Below are 15,827 nucleotides of genomic sequence, written 5' to 3'. Positions count from 1 at the left end.
CTATTATTGTCCGTGCAACTGCACACTGTGCACACAAACTGGTCCTGCAAACACAAACATGATTTTGGAGACAGACCAAAAAAAAGTGGTATGTCAGAAACAGAGGGGGAGGATTGTGATTTTCTCCCACTGGTGAGAAAGAGACAACTGAGGATTTCTATCCCCATGTGTCTCCAAGACAGTTCTGCTCATGGATTTGGAAATAAAGTTGAAACTATTATTGTTTCTGAGAAGGTGGATTGTAGTTCATAAAAGTGTAAACCATCATAAATAGATCTACTAGGCTTAAAGGTGCCACAATAGGTTGGTTTTGGTTTCCTTTTGTTACACACCCTTGTGAAACAGACTAGTATGGCTATCTCTTTGGCAAATATGACAAAGGAAGGTGCCTTAAATATCCAGCACTTTCTCATCCAGAAAAAAACAGACTGTGGAACAACTGCCCCTGAGTTGTTGTTGTTTTACAATTTAAAAGAGAAGGATGTGCCCAACAGGAACATGAGCAATCCAGAGCACAGAGTGCTACTCCTGTCCCCTGAAGATGCCGGCCACAGAGACTGGCGAAACGTTAGGAAGAACCTTCAGAACATGGCCAAAGAGCCCGAAAAACCCACAGCAACCAACACTAGCAATTGTTGGTTCACATTATATGCATCCTGATTTCTCACATGTTGCATACTCACACACAATGGTTCCCACATTTGGAGCCCCAGATGTTCTTGGACTACAACTCCCAGGAACCCTAGATAGCACAGCCAGTGGTCAGCATTTCTGAGAGATGTAGTCCAAGACCATTTGGGACTCCATGTTTGGGCGCCTCTGCATATAGGCAGGGCTTTGTTCCTTTGTAATTTACTTTTGTGTTCTTTTTTTTCTCATCACTGTGCCATGCAAAGTCAAGCCAAGCCACAATCTCTGAACTTAAATGGTCTTGTTCACACACTCCCCTGGAAGCATGGTGAAGCTGATACTCTAAAGCCAATTGCAGCTTCAAAGAAACTGGACTCCACCTTGAGACCTTTGAAACCAAGGGGAAGGGGGTGCTAGAAGAGTTTCCATTCACTTCAAATTCTGTCACTTTCCCCACCTACCACAACAACTGCTGCTGAAACAGCACTCTTCATGAACCCAGACGGGAAGAGTGTCAGACAGCTGTCATGCCATGAATCAAACTTGAGGACCTAGCTAAAAGTGGAAGTGAACTCTACAGCCCACATCCCAAATCACAGTGCTTTAAAAAAAAAGCAATTAAAATTGATTTTATTAGATAAAACAGGAGGGTTGAACATTACTTTTTTAAAAGTTAGGCACATTTTTGCCTAAAGACGTGTGTCTACCTTTCACTTATAGCAGTCTGATAACATTTAAACTTCTTCCTAGAATGTCTGGCTTTATATTCTGAGCTCTTAAAATTCTTGCAAAGAATTGTAGTTAAGCACTGTAGTTAAGGGGAGTGCAGTAGGGCTCTCTAGCAAAGGGCTCTGAGTACCTCATCAAACAGTAAATGCCAGGACTCAATAGGATGGAATCATGGTTGTTGATATTGTACTGGCCTGTCATCAGTTTGTAATACAGACACCACACAAGGGGTTTGTTACCCGGAGAGCTTTGCAGGAAATGCCGATCGACACACTGGGGATATTGGATTATATGGTCTCCCCTACCAAAACATAAGGGTCCCAGTCCAGCCCATTTTAGGCACAACATCCGTTTAAAATTGGATCCTTTTAGATCCTAATTCCGCCCTTCCTCCCGTTCCACACTTAAAGAGTTCCAGATCATTCCCATGGAATAGGAAGTTTATGTAGAGACTCCAGTGTGCCATATTAGAACAGCCCAGAGTGTAGAATAGGCCCTGTATGAATGCTGGAGTCAGTGGAATATTCGTGGGCCTTCCCCAGGTGTGTTTGTTTCCCAGGCCCTGTGCTGCTGATTCCGAGGGCAATGCAACAAGAAGATGGGCAAACTTCAACACTGTTTATTGTCTCCATCACCTGCCTTGCTCCAAACGACATGAGACTATGCAGGCAAAATGCACACAGAGACTAATTTGTCGATGAAACTTGGCATCAACGGCGAATGAAGGGGGATGGCTCGGGGTTCAAAGCCACCTCACAGCCCCAAATTAAAATCGATTACTTTGGCACTGCTCTCCTTGCAATTTGCTTCCCTGCCCAGAGACCTAAAGAAGCACAGTAACTCCCTATAGCTTCAGATGGTGCCTTCAGATCTGGCAACCCTCTGTGTTAATGTCTCTCTGATTCCACTGAAGGAGGAACCAGCTTGGAAAATATACAATGAAGGCTTGGGTCTAAACTCCCTGAAGAAACATGTTCTCCCATACAGACCTACCTGGACACAGTTTCTGAAGCTGCCCTTCCTTTTATCCTGCCAACCCTCAGAGGCACATTTGGTGGGGACATGGGAGAAGGCTTTCTTAATTGCAGCTTCCAGGCTTCAAGGCTATGATCTCCCTACAATGGGAAGCAGGTTGGCAGCCCCCATTCCCTTCTGTCCTTCTGCCATCAGACAAGACCTCTGTATTCAGCCAGACCTTCAACACAATGGCTGACTACTAAGAAAGGATCGGTCCTGTACTTTTTTTTAAAGGAGAGGATTTAGAACTGTTTTTTGACTCAACACTGTTTGTACAATACTTCAGCTGTGTTTTCTTAATATAATTTTCATAGTCTGTTTTATCAGTTCCTGCTTCTATGTGTAACTATTTTTAATGTTGTGTTGTGCTGCCCTAGGTTCCTCCTGTCCATGAAGAGAGGTGAGATCCAAGGCAAACAATAAATAAATCGGTCAGTCAGTTGTTTTCCTGAAGGGCCTTTTAATATGTCTTTCAAATGCATTTGTTGCATTAAAAGTAATTAAAATGAATTGTCTAGAAGGTTTTTAAAGAACAATCAAAACAAGTTAATAAATCAATGCATTGCCTTCAATGATTTGTGTCATAATAATCTATTGTTTCTAATGATTAATAGGAACTGGCTTGAGCTAACTCATGTCACTGAAAAAGCGAAATTATCAGATGGTTAGGTAACTGCCAGAAGACATTAGAAAGCTATGAAAAGCGCATACATAATATGTTTTATGAGTAAAAAAAGATACGTTTGTTTTGGCAAATGAAAAAATAAACATTTGCTTGGTTGCAGTGTAGACTTTGAACACTCACACAAGATGTAAGGGAGACATAAAATGAGTCAGACTCACAAAAACCTGGGACTGGTTTTAATTGTGAGCAATACTACACAACATGTTCAATTGGAGCATGCTTGCTGACCTCACAGATGAAAACACTATTTAAGATCTGGTAACCAGATGTTCCTCTAGGAACGAAGCAGCTGTGAACAGCCGTTTTCCAGACCACTTCAGCAGTGAGTGCAAAATATTCAGCTGAAGAAGATATGATTGCATTAACTCTTCTCTTTGCTTTGTTGTGGGAGAGGGCTCCTGGTTGGGGATTCAAGAATGGAATTCTCCATAACTCCATTTGGTTAGGTAAGTGCATTTTTGACGGCACTATTTCCAGAGATAAAATCCTACACTGCAGAACTAGCCACCATTTCTCATATCTCTGCCAAAATTCTCACATTCCATGGGCAGAAGGCAGCATCTGATTACGGTTTCAACTGAATGAGGAAGGATTGTGTTGTTTGGCTGATTGTTCTTTATTTTAATGGGGGTTTTCAATGCAAAGATTCAATTTGTGAAAAAGAATGCCGCTGAAACATGAGAAGTGAGACTGATATGATCAGAAAACCTAAGCAGTACAGGATATATGACTCTAGAGATGTGGATTGGAGAGGGGAGGGAGAGCTAAAAAGAAACAGCTGTCTAAGATATGTATTAACATTTGGTTCATAGATATATGAAAGTCTTCGATACCCTACATAATAATGTATATAACAAAATTATTGTGCAGCATTTCAGAGTTACCGTACTTCCTGTACATATTTCTTTTCCATCTTCTCTTTCTTCTATTCAATGTTTTCTCTCTTTTAAAGAATTTCTTACTTGCTCTATCCCTCTGCTTGCCCTATACCAGCTTTCTCTCTGTTTCAAAGTGGCTGAATTGTACTGAGGGAGGCCAAGAATTGATAACCCTGCACAGTCTCTGGGTAATTATCCTTCAGTGCAGAACCACACTTTGTGAGACATTGTGCATTAAAGATGCAACCTTCAGTGACAAAATCTTTCACTTAAGTCTGTATGAGGAAGTGGGGATGGCACACAGTTGTACAAACGATGACATTTCAACATCATCCTGTTCCAGAAAGCTTTTAATTGAAATAACATCAACTGTGGGTCCTGATGGCAATTTTTAGAGTATCTATTTTAATTGTATTTTAATTGTTGTAAGCCACCCAGAGACCTTTGGGTTGAGTGGGCGGCATATAAGTTCAATCAATCAATCAATCAATCAATCAATCAATCAATCAATCAATCAATCAATCAATCAATCAAATAAAAACCTGACACCCATTTATAGATCTTGTAAAATCAATTGAAAAAGTCCCCTCCCTTGCATCACATGCTGATATAAGAAACGACTTAGCATGCAACCAAACAACACTTTATTCCATATATTTAGACTGCTTTGGGGAAAGGCTGGTTCACTGCAGTTTCCAGTAACCACATGACGTTCTGGTAATCGCAAACTAGCCTGACCTTTATCTATGCTGACCTACAACTTCTTGGCCCCAGGTAGGGGCTGCTGTTTTTCTTAGTGCAGGTAGGATCGCTCCATTTTGGTTCAGCTCCAGCATGTGCGATTGCTGGTATCGAACCAAAGTGGATCCCCGATGTGTTGTCACTTTGCTTGAGTCACTACAGGACATAACCTTTGTATGGGTGCAGATTAAAAGGATGGTCCGTTGAAACAAAATCCAGCTTTCTCCTGTCTCACCACCACCACCACCACCATGGAGGGGGAGACAGAAGAGGATGTGGAGGAGTTTTGTCTCTACCTCTAAAATTCATCACCGAATCATTTGAGTGGCAAGCCAATTCAGCAGCATGCCACTTAATTTTTTTTTTTAAATTGTAGCTTTCCCCTTCTTCACTGCAGAGGAGAGACAGGAAGGAACAAGGAGAGAGATCTCTGGGTTTTTTTTCTTTTTCTTTTCCATTCAGAGCAGTGCTTCCCAATGCTGGGTCCCCAGATGTTCTTGGACTGCAACTCCCAGAAATCCTGACCAGCACAGCTAGTGGTGAAGGCTTCTGGGAGTTTTAATCCAAGAACATCTGAGGACCCATTGCTTTAAAGATAGGAACAGACTAAATAGGGCCAAATAGAGTCGCTTGAGGCGCAGAGTGGTTTTCACCTCAAAACCAGACAATACTTGTGTGAACGGCACACCAGATCTCAAAATGACCTTGCTTAGCCCAGTCCAGCCTGGGAAACACTGCCTAGTCTAGTCACACCATTACACAAGAGATGAACTCTTTTTGCAATCCTTTGATCTCACTCTGTGTGTTTGCCACTTCATTAATTTAATGCAATGTGTGTATTTCTATAGCATCAATAGTTTGTTAAAAATATGAAGGCATTGGAAACAAAACAAAACTTTTAACCTTTATATAGGTGGGTTATCAGTATGAAGCCCTGTGATCCTCTCGCGCTCATGTTGTTTCCAGTTGCACTGCAGCAAGAAGGATTTGGCAATAAATTTCATTCTCTCTTCTTTTTTTACCAAGTTCTTATGTTTGGGGTTACAGTTATAGACTATGCAATATGCTGAGGTTATATCAAGATTTGGATGACAAAGGCCAGGATTCTAGCATGCAAGGCTTATTAATTTCAGGGGTAGGGAACTTTCGGCCATTCAGACATTTTGGACATACTCTGCAAGACCATCCCAGCAAGGCCAATGGTCTTGAGAGCATGGGAGCTGTAGTCCAAAATATCTGGAGGGCCAAAGGCTCCCACTCCTGGCTTAAGAGTTTTCTGTCACTGGGCCCTTATACTGGTGTGGCATATTTTATAAGAAACTGACACTGTGGCTCAGCAAATGACTTGGGGCACTGGAGTCTGTAATACATGTGCTTTTTTAAAAAAAAAACAACTGCTCTTCTTTATCGTGAAGAAATATATTACTGGAACCAACTGTGGTGTCCCAGTGGGTTTCTACCATATATAGGGTCAGGGTGATGATAATTTCAAATGTTTTGAATGGCTGGTTTGTTTTATTATTTGGCTTGGGCTGTAAGAGACCTTCCAACCCCAGACAAAACCATGAAATGCTGGGAAAGAAGGCAGGGCATTTATGAAGAAGGATTCTGACTTTGTATTAAAGTACTTGCTCGGCACAGAAACATATAGTACCAGGTTCAATCTCTTCCGCTTTAAAAATACTTTTACTGAATCGACTCCTATTATGTGACAGATCTGTAATCACATCTCCAGTGTGTCCTTCTTTAAATTCAAATGTAGTTGCAAGTGGAAACAGCCAAGGTGACTGGAGCAGCAATATCCATTTAAGTTTCCTCCCACACTCTTTTGACCAATCCAAATTGCTGTTTACCCTCTGGCTGCTATTTGCAACCCAATGTGTGTGTGTGTGTGTGTGTCACACACGTGCATGTACATGTGTTTGTGATTTCCTATAGCGACAAAAGTAGCTTGTGTGTGGAAATCTGATCAGATAGCCATCAGGAAGCAGCCCTGAAACAGGCATGCCTCAGACTGTAGCCCTACTCAGCAATCCTTTACCTGGATCTCAGCAACATGCTTAGAGAGGAGCAAGAATCCCCTTCCATTGTTGATTTTTTCCATGTGGAAAGTGACCTATTTGAAAAGAAGAAGGGTTTTGCTTGTGTGTAGGTCTCCATATGCACAAGGACCCTGGAATATTGGGAGTTCTTGCTCATATGAAGAGCCTATATGGTCCGTGGCCTGAGCTAGACTGGGCCGCAGAGACAGATCTCCCACCCACCCCCCACACATGTGCGTGAGTGCTTGCAGAACTCATTGGCCAAACCCTTTTGGCTGGTTCTGTTGGCATAGCAGCATAACTTTTTGAGGTGAATTGCATGAGCTAAAAAAAATCACTGTAGAGTTTGATTGATTGATTGATTGATTGATTGATTGATTGATTGATTGATTGATTGATTGATTGATTGATTGATTGATTGATTGATTGATTGATTGATTGATATGCCACCCGCACTAACCAAAGGTCTCTGGGTGGCTTACAACAATTGGGAAACAATTGAGTTGTGTGACCAAGAGCGCAAGTGATAATGTTCACGGAGGTTTCTTAACTTGGGGCAGTTTGCCTCCCAAAGTTATGCACTCTACATTTTGACCAATGTGTACTGTTAGAGGCTGAGTGTCACCACAACACAAGCAGAACCCTATCGTATGGGACCAAAGGCTTATCCAGCACAGTGCTTTGTTCACACAGTGGCTAACCAGATGCCAATGGGTAGAGTAGTTATTATTGTTACGTTTATTGAGCTTACGGTTGCTTTGACTCTTACATTTCTGGAAAGAGGTTTCAAACAATGCTACAGAAGCAGAATATCCTTTTCAAGGAAGTCATTGTATTTACCTTGGAGGTATGGTATGGCTCTTTCAACTGCATACTTAGATATATGTCCTAGCAAGTGAAATGGGCTTAAACCTCTGTAAATGTGCACAGGAAATTAATATACTTGTATTTCTTTAAAAGTTTGGTGAAGTTACTTATTTAGACTGCAACTCCCAGAACCCCGAGCCCCTATTTTGAGTGACCATTCTGGATGAGGGATTCTGGGTGGTGGAGTCCCAAAAGTAAAATTTCCAAGCTTTGCTGTAATCTCATTCCCTACTACAACATAGCTCATAGCAGTAAAAGAAAATATGACTTAGTTTATACAGGTATTGGCAAATGGAAGCAACGTATGAGAGGTAACATGTTGAACTGGAATGTCCTTTCATACGTGTTTATGGCATATACTATGTATCTATACATTAGTTAGATAGTGTGCAACAGTGTATAGTGATGAAAGGTTGAATAAGGCAAACAAAGGTAAACCGGAGTACAATCTTACAATATTCAATCTGTACTTCTTAAAGTTTCCCCCCTTGATTTCTGCAGTTTGCAGAAATTTTCCTCTCCAAATCAGATGGCTCATGATTCTGGGAGTTACAGGGGAAAAAAGTAATGATTCCAACCTCTGGTTTTTACTTGTTCTGTTCTTGCCAGTATGGAAATATAGTCAGGGAACTGAGATATCCCAAAAGTACAGCATTCTGTTTTTCAGCTAAAGAGAGACAGAGGGACCCTGCATCAGTGCCATCCCTGAAACTGTGTCACTGCTACTAGAGATGGGCACAAACCAAACTAAGAGCTGAAAACAACCCATAAACTGGGCTGGTTCATGGTTCAGTTCATAGTTCGGTTTGCGCAAGCTGTTTTGCAGAAATGAAATGAAGTGCGGAACTTCTTTCCATTCGGCGCTTCGTTTTACTTCGGCAAAATGGATGCCCACCTGCCCCCTTTTCTGCTCCTCCCTTACCTGGTCCTGCCGCCTTCCTCCACCACCATCACCACCATCTTCAGAGACAACAGCCCAGCTTCCCTTCCAGGAGCCAGGCCAGCTGTTTCTGCGCATGTACCATTCTTTCAATTCATAGGCAGGTACACGTGCAGAGACAACTGGCCCACCTCCTGGAAGGGAAGCTGGGCTGTTGTCTCTGAAGATGGTGGTGATGGAGGAAGGCGGCAGGAGACCAGGTAGGGAGGAGATCAGGGGCAGAGGGAAGGGGACAGGCAGGCAGCAGATGGGGTGGAGGCATTAGGTTCCCTTCCCCCCCAGGCATGAACTGGAAAAATGGATCAGGAACTGGCTTGTTTTTCTGAGATTCAAAGGTGATTTGTGGTTTGTGGGTATTGTTTTTCTGGTTTGGGTCCATCTCTGATCGCTACTGTGATAATTTCCTAATCATCCCCAAGTCATCTAGAAGGGCATATCCAAAAGGCTTTGTTTATACTTATTAACGGTTGGGGAATAATGAAGTAAAACCACAAAACAACAACAAAGGCCAAAAGTCTATTAGTAACACCTGCAAACAAATTGCAAAAGGTGTAACTTTCAGAGTTCAACTGCCTCAAGTTAAGAAATCAGTAAAGATATAATCTCAGCTCAGTATGCATCAGACAATTGCTTAATTTGAGGCAATTTGCCTCCCAAATATACATTGCTTTTATTACATCGGCGTAGCATCATAATTGGATTTTGGCCACTGAGATTAATCTGTTGGGCTACAAGATACCCTCATATGGGAGAGCAACTTGGTGCCTATTCCTTAAAATTTTTTCCATTTCTTTTTTTCCTACACGCATCGGAACTGGTGAGACCACAGGGAGGGTTTTTATTTTATTTTATTTTAAAAAAACGTGGCTGTCTTTTAGATTACCTGTTTTAATTTGATGTCTTTTATGCTTTTCTTCTTTTGAATATTATTGCATTTGTCAGCTGTGTTGGGAATTTTCTTTTCTGTTGAAAAGCGAGGTACCGATATCTAAATAAACAAAAGAAATAAAACAGTCAGTGAACTTCCACTACACATACTCTCACTACAGAGGGAAAAATTACAGCCACGCTGGGACAGTATGTCAGAACTGTAACGTAGCCAATGTACGAGAACGGCATTCCAGCTCATGCTGACTAATTCTATTGATTTTTTTTTAAAAAAGAAAACCACTGGAGGTGTAATAAGATCATGAATATATAGGAAAGAAAAAAAAGGAACGGGTGGAAAGTCTCCACACTGGAGAAATAAACATATATTTTCCTGAAGAGTTTAGCCAAATTCACAGACGGCTTTAGTGCCACGCTGAAATTTTCAGATCCAAAATACAGTGGACAGTCCATTTAAGTTTGTTTATTTATTTAATTTTTATCCCCCTCCCTCTTTTCTGGCTGCCAGGGCCACCCTGGGCAAGTTACAATGAAAAACAACTATAAACAGTAATAAACAGTGAGCACAATATGAATAAAAAACAAAGTTAGACATCAACAAACATGAACTAGCAACAAAGAAAAAACTAAAAAGCAATGGGGGAGTTTAAAAACACGATGGCGGAAGAGGTCGTATGTAATGCTGAAACTACCACTGTGTTAAGAGGTTGTATAGACAGACAATAGCAGTAATACAATGGCAAAGAGACCAAACAACCTCCCCCACCATGTTTAAGTTCAAGCATAGTTATGTGTTAGGAATCCAAATTAAACAATGCACTGGTTTTGGAGCTGGATTGGCGCGCGCGCGCACGCACACACACACACACACACACACACACACAGAGAGAGAGAGAGAGAGAGAGAGAGAGAATATGTTAAAACATGGGTAAGGAATCTTAGGCCTAAGACTCCCACCAATCCCCTTTGCATGGCCAATAATAATGGACAGTTAGAGTTGTACTCCAGAACAACTGGAGGGCAGAGTGTTCACTCTGAAATAACAACCCAGGCAGTTTTTTCTAAATATAAATTACACAGAAATAGTTTACCAGTCTCTCATTCTTGAGGCAATCTGCAACTGTGCAGCTTGCCCAAGGCCACACAGGCTGGCAGGGCACATAAACCCCATTAGCCACACATCAGAGATCTTCGTTGGACCCTTTTCTAGAGGCACAGTAGGGATATGAATTCTAGACCCTTGGCTCCACAGCCAGGTTCTTCCAACCTGGAGATCTATAAGAGGACCATTCGTTTTTTGTCTTCAAGTTGCTCTTCATCATGCTGCTTTTCACTTAAAAAATTCAGCTTTGTTACATTGTGTGTAGGCAACACACAGGTAAGAAGCCTGACAGAATTTGTTGGGTAAACAGATATTTCTCTTAACAAGCAATAAAAGTCCCTCTCTCTCTCTCTCTCTCTCTCTCTCTCTCTCTCTCTGTCTCTCTGTCTGTCTGTCTGTCTGTCTGTCTGACTGTCTGACCCACGCACAAATGTTGCATGATCAACTGCCCGGCAAACCTGCATTTCTCAGCTTCATATCTTTGATGTCTTTGATAGAGTAAGAAATTCAGTTATGATTTAAATACCCGATGTCTGAGGAATAATTGCTTCTTACAGCCCTGCCAAATGCAAGTATAAACATTCCTACGCACACAGATGGGCTTTGGGTCTGTGTAGAACATTTGAAAAGAGTTCCTTCCAAGACTCCCACAGAGAATGATTTCCTCGGAATCATCCCTCTGCTGTTTGAAGGGAGAACTTTTATGGCCATTGTAATGACATCCAACTGAGAATTTCCTGTTGTTTGATACCAGCAAAAAGTTCTTCATTTCTTGGATGTACACAAATGTAATCCAGCTCTTTGGCACAGTAGATAGGACATCTACCATGCATGTATGCCAAGGGTGCCAGATATCTGTGTTATGTGTGTATGTCTCTAGGTGCTTTTAGATCCAGCTATACAGATGAGACATGAACATAACATGAAGCTCGGGAAGTTAGATTGTCTCATGATGCTGTGACAGCTTACCAGAGCAGGACTAAAACATCTTTGCTGCTTGAGGCAAAGGACACGATTAGAGATGGTCACAAACCACTGGTTTTGTGGTTCACGCCTGTACATGCTGGTTCATTTATCAGCAGAACAGGTATTCAGCCATTCAAAGCTCTGCCTCCTCCAGCAGACGCCCACTCGGGGGCAGCAGCCTGGCTTCTCTGCCTTGCCTCCTCCAGGCGCTGTCTCTGAGTGGGCTCCCAGTGGAGGAGGCAGGGGTTTTGAAGTGCCAAACACTTGTTCAGCTGACAAACAAATCCCTAGAAACAATGGCACCCTCACATGTTCCATGTACAAAAAATGAGCCAGTTGAATATGCTGAGGACGTTGCACAATGATCATACCCGAGGACAGCAAATTAGGCGAGCAGGTACATCATGGGCACACCCAATTCTGTCAAGTGTATCACTGCTTCACAGTATCTGCCCACTAAAATAGCTTCTTTGCTCTGGCCTACGGTAGGGCCAGCCCTGCATCTGCAAACAGTCCAAGTGTGGCTTCTGTGACTATTGAAAAATGTGAACAAGAGTGGAATTTAAACAAGCAGAACCTAATCTGCATATATGTAAAGAAGGGAAATAAAGCTCCCTGTCCCTCCTTCTCTCCCGTCCCAGATGCCTAATAGAGTAAGAAGGAAGAACAGAATATAGCAGCAGCCATACAATACGAGGAGACACAGAGAGACATCTGCCAGTAAGCAGTGGGGGGGGCAGGGAATAAGGAGATCATAGACCTAGTTTCTTTATTTGGAGCAGAAATGGTGGTAGTTACAGTCTGGGGAGATGAAGTGCCATTTCAGCTCAGTTGACTTTAGCAGTTAGTATGCAGGTTTCTATTGTTTCTGTTATTGGGTTACCTTCATTCGACACACATGTAAATTCTCTCTCCTTCTTTTGTCTCACCCTCATCATTCCCCAAACCTTCCTCTCCCTCTTGTCACCATTTTCCCCCATATTGCTGTTGTTCTGCCAGCCTCGGTCTTCTCCTGCTGTCTTATCATTGCCTCCCCACCATTGTGATTCCTTGGGCTTCACCCTTCCTCTCCTTGACTCGCAGAGCATTTGTAGCACCAGAACCCTGAAATAATATAACCTGATATAGTCAGTCCCTTTTGGGTTTCTTAAAAGGACCAAGAACAAATGGGGAAAACACCACAAAGAACCAGAAACAAATGAATTCTGAATGTCCCCCCCCCCCGCCCCTAATATTCATGTCATGGAAGAAGACACTTGGAGGGGGAAAAATGTAGTGGGAGTGCTGGATCGTCTGGAGAAGGATGCGTTGGCTGTGTGAAGATTTTGCTAAACATTTCTTAAACTCCGCCAGCCCATATACAATGGGCTTTTGAATGAAAGATATGGGGTCACAGATGCTTAAAAGCCTGACAGAACTAATAAGGTAACTTTTACAACAGAATAAGAGAGATGGATGTTTCTGATTACTCTCAGTGGATCCAGACCACCCATATACATAGTTCAGAAGGACAAATACGCTGTTGTAGTTTCTCTAGCAACTGCAAGTACAGTAATCCTAATGAAGACTGTTGTGTTGGTAAAACCTTGCCTACTCTAAAATGTAGGTTGTTTGTTTGGAGACTAAAAATTCCAAATTCTCTAGGTGCAACCTGACATTTATTCTTCTTATTTCATTCCTGGAAAGCTTACAGTGCCTAAAGAAGAGGAAGGGAAGCAGGGAAGAAGAGGAAGGGGAGCAGGGAAGTACTGGGTCTCAAGACCATCTAAACATAGTAGCCTCTGATCAGGAGGCCTATTTTAAGTAATCCCCCCCCCCCAAATATGAGAATTTTCTATAGATATCCAAATTATGAAATGCATTTTGTATCTACTGAGAGACAATTTAATTTGTTCTTCTTTTATATATTTGTGGCACTGAAAACAGAAAGACTGAGCTCTACTGGACCAGTATACGAACCAAATCATACTTGATCGTAATTCTGTTTAAAACTCTGAGCGCAAAGTATAATGTTCTAAGCAGTTTTGAACCTTAATTTTTGACAGAAGAGATTTAAACGGGTTCTTAACTCTTCCATTGAAATAAAGTGGTGTTAAAAATGTTCAACATGGCCAGACTCATTAGCCTGGATTTTTGTAAGGATGTGAATTTCCGCTATAGTGCCATTTTCTGACTAGGGGAAAGGCTGCCTAGAAAGAAATGAATTGTAATTGTGTGCTGTCGAGTTGATTCTGGCTTATGGAGACCCTGTCTGGGGTTTTCTGGGTGGAGAATACACAGAGGTGGTTTACCATTCCCTTCTTCTGGGGGCACCTGGGGACAGTGTAGTTTGCTAGAGACCACACATGCTGGCTCTTCTCCCAGGAGGCTCAGACATGGACTGAACTCCTGAACTCTGGCTCTGAGGCCAGATACCTAAACCACTGAGCTATCCAGCCAGCCCTAGAAAGAAAACAAATAAATGAATATGTTAAAAAGATGGGTTGAAGGAACGTGCAGCAAGCTAGTTTTACCCAAATGTTAGCCCTCTTCAATCATGACTGCACATTATTTATACCCTCACTGAATTTCTGAAGGGTAACAAATTTCTCCCGCCTCAGCAGCACCCATCTTATTTCCTGCTGACACCAGGGCAGCAGCTCCTCTGATAACAGGAGACCTTTCTCTTCAAGAAGCCAGCTGTGGAGATCGAAACACATTATTTTCACATAAAGCGGTTTTCCCAACCCTTCAGCTGGGTGAAAATACAGTTCCATATATCGCCATTATAGATGAGAAACGCAGTTCAACACATCTGGAGGGTGCTGGGTTGGGGAAGACGGATACCAGATGTTGGTGAAGGAAAGCCCTGTGTGACACTTCATGATTTGCCAGTTTCATCCTTTGGTGGTGGGGCAAGGAGGGGGAGAAGCCATGTGGCTGTGGTACACAGCTTTGTCCTGTTTCTCCCTACACGGCTTGAGATTCAGATCTCCGCAGTAATAGTGTGTGTGTTCTGTGCCATCAAGTTGGAACCGACTTATAGCAACCCTAGGAGGACTTTCAAGTGAGATAACTAAGGAGTGGTTTTACCAATTTACCAGAGAGTTTCCATGGCCAACTGGAGATTCGAACTCTGTTCTCCAGGGTCCTAGCCTGTCACTCTATCCATTACACCACACTGGGAATCCCAGGGTAGAAGTGGCAGTAATGTCCGCAGAAACTTCAGCAGCAGCAGTGCCAGACACAGAGGCAGCAGCAGTGGATGGGTGTATATTATTGGGACTGGAGAGATGAGAGACTTACACACAGTCACCAGTACCGTACGTTAGAATCATAAAATCATAACGCTGGATGGAGCCAGTGCAGGAAATCCCTGAGTGATGGCCATCCAGCCTCTGTTTAGAAACCTGCAAGGAAGGGAGTGTCCACCATGTTGCAAGGTAAGCTGTTGCGCTGTCTTGGATTGGACAAAGACAGGCCAGGCCTCTCAGGATATGAATCTTTGAAGAAGTTTAACAAGGAAGCAAAATTATTTTGTTGGAAATTGAGTCAGGCCTGGCCAGATAAAAGAATCACGTTTTCCTCCATTGCTGTCTTCCATAACAGGATGTGGGAGTCTTCTGAAAGCTTGTATTGTGCTTGATTGTTTTCAGAGATAGCTTTAAGTTTGTGCCCCTTGACTACTTTGTGGAGTGGACTTCTTTCCTGCTGTGTCACATTTGCCAGTTGTGTAACATTATCCACTGCAGTCACAGACGTTGAACTTCCACAGTGCAGCTCACTTCGTCTGGGCGGACTTAAACGGTGATTTCATTCAACATGCTGTCCCTAGACAGCAGTATGTCACTGGTGGGTTTTTCCAGACAATCTTGATCTACTGGGAGGGCCAAAGAATTGCAACTGACTGCGGCGGGTAGCCAAATGATGTCAGTTCTACTAAGGGCTTCTGTTGGGAAACAATCACCAAGCATACACCTAGTTGTAGTTTCCTTTAAGTGTTTTGGGGGGTTTGGAGGAGCCCTGTTAGGAGATCCCTTTGTTTAGCTACAGCAGTGTTTTCTGTGGGCATTTAAACCCACTGTTCTCTAGAGCAATAGACCAGGCAAAGGCTGAGCTTGAAGCAAAAAAGAGCTACTGAGATTTATTTAGAAAACATATTGATAAGAAAGCCTGATTCCTAATCAAGATAGTACCAGACTGGAGCACATGGCCTCAGGAGAGGCAATAACCCACTCAGGGGGGGGGGGGGGGGAGAGTGAGAGAGATGTTAACAGGTCGAAAGGAAAGATAAGACTGACCAGAGAGGACAGGAAGTGGCATGTCTTTAATTTTCTTTGGGCCAACAGGAAGCTACAGAAAG

The 15,827-nt window shown here is 42.6% G+C and overlaps 1 protein-coding gene across 1 annotated transcript in view; it reads left to right on the top strand.

The window, feature by feature from the left end:
• The first annotated feature begins 3,178 nt into the window (after window positions 1-3,178).
• The window catches only part of TNFAIP6 (TNF alpha induced protein 6), a 30,226-nt gene continuing 17,577 nt past the window's right edge, over window positions 3,179-15,827 (top strand). The window contains exon 1 of the mRNA XM_020808902.3: window positions 3,179-3,507. Coding sequence (XP_020664561.3) covers window positions 3,414-3,507 — 94 coding nt within the window. The 5' untranslated portion in view covers window positions 3,179-3,413. The remainder of the gene's footprint in view (window positions 3,508-15,827) is intronic.

The sequence above is a fragment of the Pogona vitticeps genome, chromosome 1 (genome assembly GCF_051106095.1).
Source record: "Pogona vitticeps strain Pit_001003342236 chromosome 1, PviZW2.1, whole genome shotgun sequence".
Classification (NCBI taxonomy): domain Eukaryota; kingdom Metazoa; phylum Chordata; class Lepidosauria; order Squamata; family Agamidae; genus Pogona; species Pogona vitticeps.
This window is presented reverse-complemented; position numbering and strand designations above follow the sequence as displayed.